This window comes from Erpetoichthys calabaricus, chromosome 18 (genome assembly GCF_900747795.2).
Source record: "Erpetoichthys calabaricus chromosome 18, fErpCal1.3, whole genome shotgun sequence".
Lineage (NCBI taxonomy): Eukaryota > Metazoa > Chordata > Cladistia > Polypteriformes > Polypteridae > Erpetoichthys > Erpetoichthys calabaricus.
This window is the reverse complement of record NC_041411.2, coordinates 57753482-57769335: the sequence shown is the minus strand read 5'-3', so window position 1 is coordinate 57769335 and position 15854 is coordinate 57753482. Positions and strand designations below refer to the sequence as shown.

The window sequence follows — 15854 nt, the reverse complement described above, 5'->3', positions numbered from 1 at the left end:
ATAAAACAATCCCACTTTTAGCAACAGTTGTAGTATCTGATTCTAAAAGATGTTATATCATTGCAGTAGGAAACTTATACAACTCTAACAATTTTGGTAAACACTGAATGTATGTATCCAATGTGGATAACAGAATTCATGCAAAATGGATTTACACTGGTTCCTAATATGAGCACTATGGGGGGGTTAGGGTGGGAAATCTGGGCTCATAAAGAGATAACTTACATATTTAAGGAGTACAATTTAAGTTCTTACATTCTTCTCAGTGTAAAGAAGATAAAACACAAACTAATATATTTTTTGATAAAATTCAAATATCACAGTTCATATTCTAAGCACAGAAGAACCTGATAAAACCAGTGGCACTTTTTGAAATACAAAATGCCATAAATCCACCCCAACGTGGAAAAGCTACAGGCCCAGACAGCTACACAGTTGAATTTTATAAAATATGTTCAAACAAGTTCAATCCAGTTTCATTTAACAACCTTTAGAGGCTAAAGAAAGTAAAACTCTACCCAAATATTAATAACAGTTTTTCCAAAGAAAAATAAAGACCTGCTACAATGTGCATAGTGTAGATCAATTTCATTCCTGAATAATGAACAGATACTGTGCTTAAGGAAGTTAGTGAGTACATATATAAACCCTGATGCATATTTTAGGAAGTCACTGCACATTAGGAAAATTCTGAAGGAGTGGAAAATGGCAAGTATTATTCCATTATATAAAAAGGGTGATCGGGTAGATCCAAGTAACTATAGGCCATTAAGCTTAACATGTATCACAGATAAATTTATGGAAGGAATTATTAAGGACAAGACTGAGAAACACATTGCAAGAATAGGAGAGTTAGTAAACAGTCAGCATGAGTTTGCGTTTTATAAACATGTTAGAATTTAATGAGGAAGCAACACAAAGATACAATCGGAGTGGTACATTTGATACTATTTATCTTGACTTTCAGAAAATATTTGATATGGTCCCACATGAGAGGTTAGCCATCAAACTAAGAGAGGTGGGAGTTAAGGATGTAGTGTGTAGATGGGTGCAGAACTGGCTAAAACACAGGATCAAAACTGTTTCATTAAAATGAGCTCAACAAGAACATGGGGACACAGTTGGAAATTTAAGGGTAAATTTTGCACAAACATGAGGGAGTTTTTCTTCACAGTGAAAACCACAGACATATTGAATAAGTTACCAAGTAGTGTGGCAGACAGTAGGACTTTACAGATGTTCAAAAACTTAACTTGGTTTTTTTAGAAGAATTAAGTGGATAAGATTGGCAAGCCTCGATTGCCTGAATGGCCTGTTCTCGTTTAAATCTTTGTAAGGTTCTAATGTTAAAGTAACAGTGAAAATCTTAGCTAGAAGGATTGAAAAAAGGCTTCCATAAGTAATATCACAAGACCTCACCAGATTTATTAAAGTCAGGCACAGTGACTTAAACCTTTGGCACCTGTTGAATGTAATAAACTCACCCACAAAATGCAACTCACTAGAAGTCTTAGTATCCTTGGATACAGAAAAAGTGTTTGATAAAGACAAATGGGATTATCTATTTACTACACTCCACAGATTTGGGTTTGGTCCCAATATGTCTGCATTGATTTAACTTATTTATACTAGTCCAAAAGTCTCAGCCCACTTTAATAACACAAACGAAGATTATTTCAAATTATAACAAGGCACTTATTAAGGGTGCCACTCTCATCAATGCTTTTTGAGTTAGCCATTGGGCTATTATCTATTCATCTCTGGAAGAAACCACAGATAAGGAGGATTATCAAAGAAGGAATCAAACAGAAAATATCACTATTTGCAGATATGGTGTTTTATATATCAGACCTCAATTATCTTTATCATTAGTCTTATATATGTTAGAAGAATTACAAAAGATCTAAAGGATTCAGAATTAATCTGAAAAAAAGTGTGCTAGAGAGTTCACTGGGAAAAGCAAATCATACAAGATTGGATTACAATTTGTTCATAATATCAAAGCAGCTTAAATATTTGAGGATAACCACCAATAGTAAATATAAACATCTTCTCCAATACAATTTTCAAAGTACTACAGGTAAAATCAAACAAGCTGTTAATAGACTGTCCACTCTGCATCTATCCTTAGAAGGGGGAATTAATGCTATCAAAATTAACATCCTCATGAAACTGCTATATCTGTTCCAGAGTATCCCTATATACATAAATATTCTTTTAGAAATTAGACTCAATTATTTCGAAAGGGGACTCTACAAAGATCTAAAGAAGAATATGTGACGGCTCATCCTAACTTTCAATTTGGCTGCAAATATACTCACAAAAAATCTTGGAAATCAGCAGAAATTCATTAATTCACACTAGCCTGGCTTGCAATGGAAAACAAATCCTGTTCTAAACCTGTTCTGTGCCAGATATTGAGTGTTACGACTGCCATAGCCAGGGGCATGGTTGGATATACTGCCCCTACAAACCATACAAGTGGGACCAGTAGCGTAATTATTCTATTTTTTCTGACAGGCAATGGGACTATTTGGACCATGAGATTTATGTTTGGGACAGCGAAGCCCTTGTGGGACTGGCCACCTCACCTTACGGTGCTCAGCCCAGGGATGGGCAATGTGATGGCCACCAGGCATAGGCTGGGGTCCCAGCAGGATGGTCCAAGGTTCCTTACCCAGCCAGGAAGCCAGTTTAATAGAAGGATAGTTGGAGACCAATTGTACGGATTATTGCCTCCCCTTCCAAAACAGGTGGCCAGGGGAAGCTGCAGGGACAAATCATCCCCCCCTTAAAGGAACCTCTGCCTGACCCAGAAGTACATCCTGCCTGTGGTGTAGCATCACACACGAAGTGCTTTCCTCTGTCCAGCATAAAAGAAGTGGCTAAATGCTAAGGAATAAGATAACTGGGAGACATTTATATGGATAACCTATTTGCATCTTATCAACAATTACACTCCAAATTAAAATTTCCAGCTACAGACTTGTTTTCCTATACGTAAATTACAAATTTTATTCAAAGAAACCTACACATCCTCCACATCTCGTACGGTCATCAATCCAAAGCCATACTGAAGACTCACAAAAGCATTTCAACAACATGCAAGGGTAGATTCTTCAAAAGAATCTACCCTTCAAAGATCCAAGGAAATTGTGGGAAAGGGACTTTTCAGTTGACATCTCAGAAAAATACTGGAACTCAGTCAAACAGAACCTAGAATACACCCAAATATTCTATAATTCAACTAAAGGTTGTTAATTGATCACTTTTTTCTCATTTAAAATTTGTCAAAAATGTACCCAGGGCAAGAACAAACCTGCAAGCACTGCCATCTAGCTTCAGCTTCACTAAGTCATATGTTTTGGGTCACATAATCTAACAATTTGAACAAAAATCATTACATACTTCTCAGACAGCTTTGGCTAATTCATTAACTGCGGCATCTAATGTACGCTTGGAGGGCATTAAAGTGTTTTGGGATAGAACAACTGGAATAGCCTTTGCCCCACTCTATAACTCCGTGAGTAAGCAATGTTCTATATTGTATCACATTTGGAAAATGAAACAAACAAAAAAAAAATCTCTCTTACAAGATACATCCAAAACTAAATCATGGCAAGAATTCATTGATAGTATTTTAAAATAAGCGTGTTGTGCACATGATTGTGTCTTTCATGCAATTAACTGCTCTACCATAAAAAAAATTAAGAGATTTTTAATTGTTTGTCTCTCTCTCTCTCTTTCATTGTTCCCCTTTGCATTTCTATCTTTCCTTTGTTTTCTCTGTATTCATTGTAAAGTAAATGGTACTTTCTACTGTACGCGTATTATCTCTTATTATTATTATATGTCTGACTGAGCATAATGCCATTGTAAAGCCCCGTTTTTTTGTATATATATATATATATATATATATATATATATATATATATATATACACACACACAATACACACATATGTTGTTTATAATATGTATATACACATATATTAAATTTTTGGAACTTTATATCCACCAAACACCTATGTAACTACACCACAAACATATGAACGATCCGTGACAAAAGTCACCATACTAGTTTTCATAAATTACAGCCGTTTAATTTTAGCAATTAACATATTTAACCATTTATTACCTCCAAAAAACAACAAATTAATTCACTATTTAAAAAAAAAAAAAAAAAAAATAGTGGTGCTTCACGATAATGAAGACATTTACTATGGTTTAAGCAATTAGCTACTGTGACTGCAACACGTAAAGCAAAGAGCCAAAAAATGTCATTCTTAAAGCTCTGTTTAGGTACTGTAATGAATTACTATGGTTGATTAAATGATTTTTGGATATTAGTGATGGAACAACAAATATTTTTACAATGCTCAGAACTTTCTCTCTCTGATGCTTCTCAAAAGAGAATGTTACATGGAGTAGTCACATTAAAAGGCTGACAGTGTGTGTTATGGCTAGCAGCTCAAGTCTGAATGATTAAAATAATTAAATAATGGCAGTTTGATGTTGAAAACAAGAACAAATATAGATGGCAAGTTACACATCATATAGTATGTGAACACTGTACCTGTTTGTTTCCTTCATTATAAAGGCAGTGGTTTTAAATTACTAACACTTTTGCAGTAGTCTAATTTTGAATGTGCCACACAGCACATTTCCCAGCAACAAAAGGGTATACAGTATAGTACACCACTGCACTCAACTTTTCAACTTACTGTGGTCTCAATGGTGTCTGATGACAGGGGGTCATATAAAACTAGCTTTTCTATGCCACTGTTTTAGGTAGATACTGATATGTGCAGTGAAAAAGGTACACTCCTTAAATGTATTTCATGCATTGCCCTTCTTGACCCAGTAGAAGAAATAAAGCTACAAAATTTACACACACACACACTTGAATGTGACTTTTTTTGGCCAGGCTCAGTTTACTGCTACAGAGCCATTTCCCCAGCATCAGGAATGCAGCTACAATCAAATTCTGTATGTGTGACATTTTTTGTAAAAAAAAAAAAAAAAAAAAAAAAAGAGAATAATTCTAAACTTGATTTGGATGCTAGGTGTAAATAGCATACTTACATTGCCTTTTCAGCATTGCGGGCCTGTTAAGAGAAACAAAAATACACTTTATAAATAGAGTTTCCATAAATTGCGACACACTGCAATACATTTTAATCCCTGAATATGAATAAACAACATATACAAAGTGTGGCAAGATTTTTTTCTAGCAAATACATAACTACCATGGAAGCACATACTGTATACACACAAACTCATAGAGTATGTAAGAAGCATTTGTTTTATATACAGAAACAACAATAGTTGTACTGAACAAGCTAATATTTATTTTAATGGTAACAAAATAATTATTTAAACATTCAAATTTTATCGAAAAATCATCAAATGACGAAATGCAAAAAGCCACAGACTTTACACGATATATTACTTTATAATATTCTTATCTGGATGATACACGCCTGCTGTGCAAATAAAAGGCAGGAAGACGAAAATGGTTAGAAATGTTACAGCATGTTAAAGCAGACGGGACTTCCAAACCTGCCTTTACTGTATGATGCTTCTGTTCATACCATTCAATGTACTACAGTACCTAACAAACAAAACGAAACTTACCAATATACCCACTCTCTCAGTACAGTTGTGCACAACATCCAGCAAGATGTATTGACTTAAGGGGGAAGATTTTTTTTGTGGTCTTATAATAATAATAATAATAATAATACATTTTATTTATATAGCGCCTTTCCCATGCTCAAGGCACTTACAGAATATAATAAAGAACGGCAGCGTATACAGTATATAGCATTGTACAAACCAGATAAATAAAGAAGATTAAGACAGTGAAAACCACCCTATACACGTGTATACCGTCACTCACACCATTTTTTTCGGGACATATGCATAACAATAATTGAAATACGTACAAAAAGTACTGGTGTTTACGAATAAGAATTACACAGGAGGTGAGCGACTACAAAACTGCAACAACTGTAAAACCTGACTCAGCAGGCTTCTTCACTTCCCCTATGATCGGAGTATTTCTGCCGCCATCTAACACAAGCTCCATGCGGTTTCACAAACTAATCCTAGTCGACAATTGGCAATTTGAGCGAGTGACTGAAGATGTTCTGATAGTATGCAAGACATTTAAAAAAAATAAAAAAAAAGTGAAGTGAACCTCGGATAATAAATGATGATTCCTAGTGCTAATATTCCCTGACCCTTCACGAAAAAGCAAAGCTCAGAAAATCAGTGAGCACCTTGTGATGCTGCTCACATCGGGTTCTGCTTAGATAACTTTTTTGATAAATATATTAATAGATAAATAAATACGTTTCGTTTTAGGGTGGTACAGATTAAAGTTTTACACAGCAAAACCATTTGGGGAGACAAATGTGTCCCATGGTAAACTGAGCGCGTAAAGCAATACATTTTCAGCTATCAATAATTGTGCAAGTCATGCATTTTACAGAAAAAATGTTCATAACACTTAAATAACATACCATGGTTTTAAACTCTGAAAACTTCAATGTTAACGCTCCACCAAACAAGCAGCACACAGATACAATAATTCCAGTCGCAGAGTTCTTGCGCGGTTTTCTTTTATGACGTATTTCCGGACGCGTCTGAGTGGCGTGAAACAAATAAAGTTAGTACGTTGTTTTGTAGTCGGTGCAATTTTCTTTTATCCTGTCTGACGTTGCATTCTAGCTTATTTCGAATCAAAATACCTTGGCGTGATAATGCAGGTCCAGGGAAGCATATTTTGAAAAGATATATTATTCTTTAATGGTTTCATTGTAGTAAGGGTGTTTATCTTTACAGTAGTCAGGGAATGCCACCGCTGCACGGATTTTCACCCAGACAATGCCTAATTCGCGATCACACTCCACTTTTACTTTAGTTTGTTTGACACTCTCTCTTGCCCAAAAGAGCGGATTGTATTTTTTAATTATGTAATTCATTTTTGCCTTATTTTAGTGTGTGGTCAGCATATGCTCCTCCTTAGAGTGTACAGGTTCATTAATTTGTGGTAAGTTTTGTCAAATGCGCTATAGCTTTTTTCACAACCACAAATCATTTAAACGTATATCGAATATATCTGTAAAGTATTTGGAAACAAAACACACAAACTGAAGTCTGAAGGCAACGGATATGGTGTACAGAAAATATTTTTTGTTATTTCTAGAAAGGTGCTATCTGGTAATAATGCATGCAAGAAACTGTCAATTTTGAATAATATCTTCCATTAAAATCAGAAATGGATTTCTGATTAGAAGGTAATTGGAAAAAAAACAACCTTGGCAGCTTTCTGTGATGAACTGGGCAGAACAGACTAGGGTTACCATACGTTGGAGTTTCACCAGAAACGTCTGCTGTTTAGGCGCCTGTTTTTTTAAATTTTTGTGTCCTCTTTTTTTTTAGCTTGGGTAATATGGTAAACCCAAAGATCAGCTGGGAATGGAAGCATCATGAGAAGCAGTTCCCACATGGTTGTAATGAATGGCAATGTGGAAGGGAGTAGTTGCCAAGTATTGTTTTTTTTGGCTACTGGTACAATTCCCAGTTAGCTATGTCCTTGTCGTGGGGGAGGGATTTCCTTTAGGAACTCCTGTTCTGAAGCAATTATTTTTACTATAGATATTTTAGTGGTATCTGGACCCAAATTTACAGCTTATTTAGTATTCAGGGAAGTTAAATTAATACTATCTAGTGTGTTTAAAATGCATTCAAGAGGGTTTGCATGTAGACCAGAATATGGCTGCACTAAATATATAAATGCCTTACAAATGCATGTCAGGAAAAACAAAGCATAGCACACTTCAATAGGGAGAAGTGTAGACAACCTCCATAATCATACTTGCCAAATGCTAAAAAAGATAAATAAGGGAAATCAATTATTATTCTTTTAGGAAAGATTTAAAGAAATGAATAAACAGTTCTTTTCTAGAGCACGCTTTATTCTTGAAAAAGATGGAAGAGATTTAGAGTCAGTAACAAAACACAATAAACGTAATCTTGAATGACAATTCACTCAGTTATAGTCTTCTCAGACTTAATATAATTCAGAATCATCTTCTCAAAGCTGTATCACTACGGAGGAGTGGGTATAGCATATTCAAGACTAAGAAGAAAGACAGAAGCCCCATAGCTGAAGAAAAGGTCAATGCTTTAGTGAGTTTAAAGTTTATTGCTGTGATATTTGAGAGTTCTGGGTTAAGCCTGTTGGCATGCAGCTGATCCGCAACTTTCTGACTGTTTACAAGAAATTGTAAAGAAGTGTGTTTTCTCTGAAACTAAACCCTATCTGGAAAGCAGAACTTTTCTGTCCCATATGTTGAATACATTTTAAAGTGGTTTCCAAAAATTACATTACAATTAAAACAGTTATACAGTCAACTAGTTTTCAGGCATTAACACGTTACAGACTTTACAGGGCTTTAATTTTGTTTTTGCCTGTAAGAAGTATTCCCCACTCTGCTATTACAACAAAAGGAGAATGATTTTAATGGCTTCGGGATTATCTTAAGACATCTAGAGATTTCCACATAGGGTTTATAAAGAATGATATCATCTTGGACTATCTGATTTATCTTATCATGTTCTCATACAAAATGTATTCACCTATATTTTCTATCCAGTAACTTTAAAATGAAAAACACTTCTTAAAGCCTATACCAGAAATAAAAATTCAAACATTATTATATTGTTAGTGAATACCAAGATAATTTAGGACATTTTTATTTACACAAACACTTTTAAGCTTGCTTTTGTAACAGCACACTTTTCAAATCAGGTTTGTCAGGTACTGTCAGGTTTGTAACATTCTGCTGTTATGAGATTTATGGAGGATGGAGAAAACCTTAATTAGATAATAACACTGATTACTAATATTTAATGCACAAGTCAAATTAATTCAAATTTTAAATGTCATGAACTCCTGATGCTGTAATTTTCTAAGCCCCTCCATCTTTTTTATTTTTCCCAATATTAAGGTTAATCAGAATTGAAACTAGAATTTCTGTTAAAACTGCCTTTGTTGTGCTGTTTTTCAAGTTACCTCACATAAGTGCTCAAACTCAGTTGCTGCCTATGCTAGTCTACTAATATAGAATTAGCTATTCTATTATACTGCTCACAACTACAGTAATGACTTGCAACTGGTGATTGCATCCTATTTGCTCCTGTACCATTTAAATATGTACTATGTGCTTTCACTGTATTTGTCACATTTTCATTGTTAGAAATATTAATTTTGCTTCAAAAATCCCAACGAACAACAACAATTTCAGCAGTGAAGTGTGTTATTTTAACATTACAGTATTTCAAACTGCATTTATTTGTGATTATGCAGTTCCATTAAGGCATTACATATTGTAGTTTTAAAAAGATTTGCCTTGTGTTTCAGTGCATAATGAGTTGAGTCACATGATTGTTAGACCAATGTGGAGGTTTTGCATAAGATGGATGTGAATGAGCAAATCACCCCGTCCAAAAGTTTGTTCATATCTTATGCTCAGCTGTAGCTGAGATCGCCAACTGCTCTTATCACCAATGAACTGGATAAATCAGTTAGATAATTGATCGATGGTTGAGGTTTTACAGTCAACTGCAACTATGTTCAATAAAATTGGAGGATGAATGAAATTACTACATCCTTTATAGTGACTATAAATGGTGCTATAATAAAAACCAATTTGGTTTACCATCATTTCAACTCCTCGTTCAAATACTTGACATTTACAGGTTTAAACAAATGCAACTCAGAGATCATTGGTGAAATCATCACACCCCCAAGCATTCATAAATCATGTATTTTTGTTTCTAGTTCCATAATGGGATAAAATTAGCGATAGTTAAACCTCGGAAGAACAGTAGGGTTTTTAAATAATAAGTTTTGAAATCCCAAGCAAAAAATTAATGTTCTGCTTTAGTATGGCATTGCTTTTCCAGGAAAGCAATAAGCCAGCATGCTGATGTCATGTTTTAAAGTTTTAAAATATAGCCCTATTTCAGATTCCCTTTAGATCAGGGGTGTCAAACTTAGATCTTGTAGGGCCACATTTGCTGCCAGGTTTTCATATCAGCCATGTTCTGAATTTTTACTACAAACAGAAGACACTGTTTTTGCATTAATTTTAATTACTTTCTATTTAAGATTTACCCTCTTTAAAGGTTTCTTTGCTTCTTCAACCAGTAGCCAAACAATAGATAGATAGATAGATAGATAGATAGATAGATAGATAGATAGATAGATATCTACAGTGCATCCAGAAAGTATTCACAGCGCATCACTTTTTCCACATTTTGTTATGTTACAGCCTTATTCCAAAATGGATTAAATTCATTTTTTTCCTCAGAATTCTGCAGACAACACCCCATAATGACAACATGAAAAAAAGTTTACTTGAGGTTTTTGCAAATTTATTAAAAATAAAAAAACTGAGAAATCTCATGTGCATAAGTATTCACAGCCTTTGCTCAATACTTTGTCGATGCACCTTTGGCAGCAATTACAGCCTCAAGTCTTTTTGAATATGATGCCACAAGCTTGGCACACCTATCCTTGGCCAGTTTTGCCCATTCCTCTTTGCAACACCTCTCAAGCTCCATCAGGTTGGATGGGAAGCGTTGGTGCACAGCCATTTTAAGATCTCTCCAGAGATGTTCAATCGGATTCAAGTCTGGGCTCTGGCTGGGCCACTCAAGGACATTCACAGAGTTGTCCTGAAGCCACTCCTTTGATATCTTGGCTGTGTGCTTAGGGTCGTTGTCCTGCTGAAAGATGAACCGTCGCCCCAGTCTGAGGTCAAGAGCGCTCTGGAGCAGGTTTTCATCCAGGATGTCTCTGTACATTGCTGCAGTCATCTTTCCCTTTATCCTGACTAGTCTCCCAGTTCCTGCCGCTGAAAAACATCCCCACAGCATGATGCTGCCACCACCATGCTTCACTGTAGGGATGGTGCCAGGCTTCCTCCAAATGTGACGCCTGGCATTCACACCAAAGAGTTCAATCTTTGTCTCATCAGACCAGAGAATTTTCTTTCTCATGGTCTGAGAGTTCTTCAGGCGCCTTTTGGCAAACTCCAGGCGGGCTGCCATGTGCCTTTTACTAAGGAGTTGCTTCCGTCTGGCCACTCTACCATACAAGCCTGATTGGTGGATTGCTGCAGAGATGGTTGTCCTTCTGGAAGGTTCTCCTCTCTCCACAGAGGACCTCTGGAGCTCTGACAGAGTGACCATCGGGTTCTTGGTCACCTCCCTGACTAACGCCCTTCTCCGCCGATCGCTCAGTTTAGATGGCCGGCCAGCTCTAGGAAGAGTCCTGGTGGTTTTGAACTTCTTCCACTTACGGATGATGGAGGCCACTGTGCTCATTGGGACCTTTAAAGCAGCAGAAATTTTTCTGTAACCTTCCCCAGATTTGTGCCTCAAGACAATCCTGTCTCGGAGGTCTACAGACAATTCCTTTAATTTCATGCTTGGTTTGTGCTCTGACATGAACTGTCAACTGCAGGACCTTATATAGACAAGTGTGTGTCTTTCCAAATCATATCCAAACAAATCAATTTACCACAGGTGGACTGCAATTAAGCTGCAGAAACATCTCAAGGATGATCAGGGGAAAGAGGATGCACCTGAGCTCAATTTTGAGCTTCATGGCAAAGGCTGTGAATACTTATGTATATGTGCTTTCTCAATTTTTTTATTTTTAATAAATTTGCAAAAATCTCAAGTAAACTTTTTTCACGTTGTCATTATGGGGTGTTGTGTGTAGAATTCTGAGGAAATAAATAAATTTACTCCATTGTGGAATAAGGCTGTAATGTAACAAAATGTGGAAAAAGTGATGCGCTGTGAATACTTTCTGGATGCACTGTAAAAAGAAAAAGAAGAAGAGCTTTTCAAAGGGAGAGGTCAAGATGAAAATGAATACTGGTGACTGAGAAACTATTTTCACCCAAAGTTACTTTGAGTGACTAAAATAAAGTATAATTTCAATTGAGTTAAATGGAGTTGTGAAGAATGAAAAAAATCTATGCGCCTCCATGTGTAAGTACATGTATATTTAAATAAATTATGTAACTATATATATTCATGAAAAAATAGGTCTGGTCCTAGCACTAAACAGACCAGACTGCACAAATCTGGATGAAATTAAATATTTTCCTGGGATCACAGGGCACAATGTAGAAAGGCTTATTCACTTAACATTTCAGAAAAGGATTGGAAGGCAGCCATGCCCAGAATGCACTCTAGCTCCAAACACGCAAAGCACTCAAGTTGTTTAACTTAAAATCTTTTATTGAGCACATTTATCTGAATTAAAACTATCCAAAATGTTTCCTGGGCAAGATTCAACTTGTGAATGTTGCAATCTTACTCCAGCCTCATGTTTTAAGCATGCACCAAATTATTGTTTTGGACAAAACTCTTTAAATGCCTATCGGACAGCTTTGGTGTAACAATCACTCCTAACCCATTAACAGCTGTGTTTGGTGGACTCCCAGATTAGCTTAAAGTGGAGAAGAACAAACAACTCGTAATTGCCTTTACCTCACTACTAGCACATAGACTAGAATCCCAACCCACCACTTTTAAGTCAGTAGGTAACTAATATACTATATATATATATTATATATATATATATATATATATATATATATATATACTATTTGAAATTGGAAAAAAAATCACATTTTCACTTAGAGGATCTGTTCAACTGCAGTGGGCTGGCACCCTGCCCGGGGTTTGTTTCCTGCCTTGCACCCTGTGCTGTCTGGGATTGGCTCTAGCAGACCCCTGTGACCCTGTAGTTAGGATATAGCGGGTTGGATAATGGATGGATGGATAGATCTGTTCAAAACGTTTTTTAAAAACACCTGTTTGCCAAACCTTGTGTTTGGTTTACCAGATATACAATTTATTTTTGTATAGCCCAAAATCATACAAGAAGTGCCGCAATGGGCTTTAACAGGCCCTGCCTCTTGACAGCCCCCCAGCCTTGACCCTCTAAGAAGACCAGAAAAAACTCCCCAAAAAAACCCTTGTAGGGAAAAAATGGAAGTTCAAAGAGAGACCCCTTTCCAGGTAGGTTGGGCGTGCAGTGGGTGTCAAAAAGAAGGGGGTCAATACAATACAGTACAATACAAAGAACAGAATAAATCCTCAATACAGTATAAAAATAAAAATTCTAGAAGTACGGAGTAGAATTTCACATTAGATCACATAATATGATTTGGATTTGTTTTAAGTCCTGGAGACCTTATTCATAAAGCTGCCTCCCCCATTTTGCCATTCCACATGTGAAATAGCGCTAATCCGATAAAAGGACCCCTCATTCCCACGTCCCCATTCATCAGGGATGACTTTACCTTAGGCAGGCAATCTACAATTGTAAAGAGATTGTTATTTTCTTGTGAACTGTTACATATGCATTATTTTCACTTTTACTTTAAAAATTTTTGTAAAAACAATACTTGTTTCTTTATTTCCTGCCCCGCGCGTAGTTACATCTCTTTCTTCCCAGACATATAATACTGCTCATGTTGTGAAGGGTGTTGCGGCTGAAGGTACGCTAAGGATATGCCTTTGGATCATTTGCTGTCTTTTTGCTGCTTGCTAGCTGCCTCTTCTGCCTGTCGCATGTTGTTGTTTTAAGAGCTCGGAGCACATGATGCTTGCCTGCCAAAAGCAATCCAACAACTGCTAGCTTAGAGGTCTGTTGACTTGTTTTAAATGATGGCTCACTGCCTGGTCTCGCATGACGTTGTAAAAGCAATACCTGTCTTTTATTTCTGGCCCCGGGCGTGGTTGAATTCTTTCTTACAGGATGTATAACGCTGCTCGTGTTCAGTTGGGGTAGCTGCTGTCGTGCTGCCCTTCGATCTTTTTAAAGCCTGTACAGCCGCTGTCCTTTTTGCTACGGCCCTGGGACAATCTCTTGGCACCAAGTCTCATGTTTACGGTCCCCGCGAGACACACCTGGCAAGTCTCCTTGGTCTTGCGGGTCTTTAAAATGTCTTTCGAGATTATCACGTATCGTAGCCTTGCATTTGCTTTCCATTCCAGGATTTTCTTTTATGTATAGAGAGATCTAATCAGTAACATTTTAGAATAAGCTTCTCTATTGGGGAAAAAGGATACTCTTCCTTCCTTGCTGCTTCAAAGATTTGCTTTGTTGGCTGGCTCTCCTCTCTTTCTTTTGGGTGGGGGTTGAATTTTGGTTTTGATAAGTTTGATTAGATTGTATGGATTGTTATTTGCTTTTATTATTTGCTTTTAGTTCAAATTAACACATTTAAAAAATTAAACAATTTAAATGGAAGTTATTGTTAGACATAGGTCAAACTGTTTTTGAAGGATATGAAAATAGGTTCTAGACCTAAACTGGACGAAAAACAATCTGCTATGGAGCCTGTAACAAGACAAACACTATGCAACTTGTTTGAGAAAGATCAATTTTTTCTGAAGTTATCATTGTACATACTTACACATACATTCACTTTTCTAAAACAAACTTTTGAAAATTATACTATCAGAATCTGAACTTAACTCGATAACAAATTTTTGATCCCATTACCGAACTTCCATTTACATGAAAGTAAAAACAGGCAGAAAGAGGAATGAGAGAAATTATAAGTTGCTAAAACATGGCTGTATATACGTTAAGGAAACTTGTGAAAGCTGCTCAAGAAAATGTACCATGTTAATAGTTTTGCTATATGTTTAACTATAGAATATACAGTCATATGAAAAAGTTTAGGAACCCCTCTCAGCCTGCATAATAATTTACTTTCAACAAAAAAGATAACAGTGGTATGTCCTTCATTTCTTAGGAAAATCAGAGTACTGGGGAGTTTTCCGAACAAAGATATTTAGTGAAGCAGTAGTTAGTTGTATGAAATTAAATCAAATGTGAAAAACTGGCTGTGCAAAAATGTGGGTACCCATGTAATTTTGCTGATTTGAATGCATGTAACTGCTCAATGCTGATTATTTGCAACACCAAATTGGTTAGATTAGCTCATTAAGCCTTGAACTTCATAGACAGGTGTGTCCAAGCATGAGAAAAGATATTTAAGGTGGTCAATTGCAAGTTGTGCTTCCCTTTGACTCTCCTCTGAAGAGTGACAGCATGGGATCCTCAAAGCAACTCTCAAAAGATCTGAAAACAAAGATTGTTCAGTATCATGGTTTAGGGGAAGGCTACAAAAAAGCTCTCTCAGAGGTTTAAACTATCAGTTTCAATTGTAAGGAATGTAATCAGGAAATGGAAAGCCACAGGCACAGTTGCTGTTAAATCCAGGTCTGTCAGGCCAAGAAAAATACAGGAGCGGCATATGCGCAGGATTGTGAGAATGGTTACAGAAAAACCACATAACAAAAAGTGCTTTGCATGGCAGAAGAAGAACACCACATTCCAAGAGAAACACCTGCTACCTACTCTCAAATTTGGTGGAGGTTTCATCATGCTGTGGGGCTGTGTGGCTAGTTCAGGGACTGGGGCCCTTGTTAAAAGTTGAGGGTCGGATGAATTCAACCCAATATCAACAAATTCTTCAGGATAATGTTCAACCATGTCACAAAGTTGAAGTTACGCAGGGGTTGGATATTCCAATAATAATAATACATTTTATTTATATAGCGCCTTTCCCGTGCTCAAGGCACTTACAGAATATAAGAAAGAATGACAGGGTATACATTATATCGCATTGTACAAACCAGATAAATAAATAGAGAAGATTACGACAGTGAATTATGAGGAAAAAAAAAAAAAACGACAATGACCCAAAACACAGTTCGAAATCTACAAAGGTATTCATGCAG

The 15854-nt window shown here is 36.3% G+C and overlaps 1 protein-coding gene across 1 annotated transcript in view; it reads right to left on the bottom strand.

Annotated features, from left to right (window-relative positions):
* isy1 (ISY1 splicing factor homolog) overlaps positions 1-6659 on the bottom strand; it is a 75812-nt gene extending 69153 nt beyond the window's left edge. The window contains exons 1-2 of the mRNA XM_028824780.2: positions 6527-6659; positions 5085-5107 (exon numbers count right to left, since the gene is read on the bottom strand). Of these exons, the coding sequence (XP_028680613.1) occupies positions 5085-5107; positions 6527-6529 (26 nt within the window). The 5' untranslated portion in view covers positions 6530-6659. The remainder of the gene's footprint in view (positions 1-5084; positions 5108-6526) is intronic.
* Between the last annotated feature and the right edge of the window lie 9195 nt (positions 6660-15854).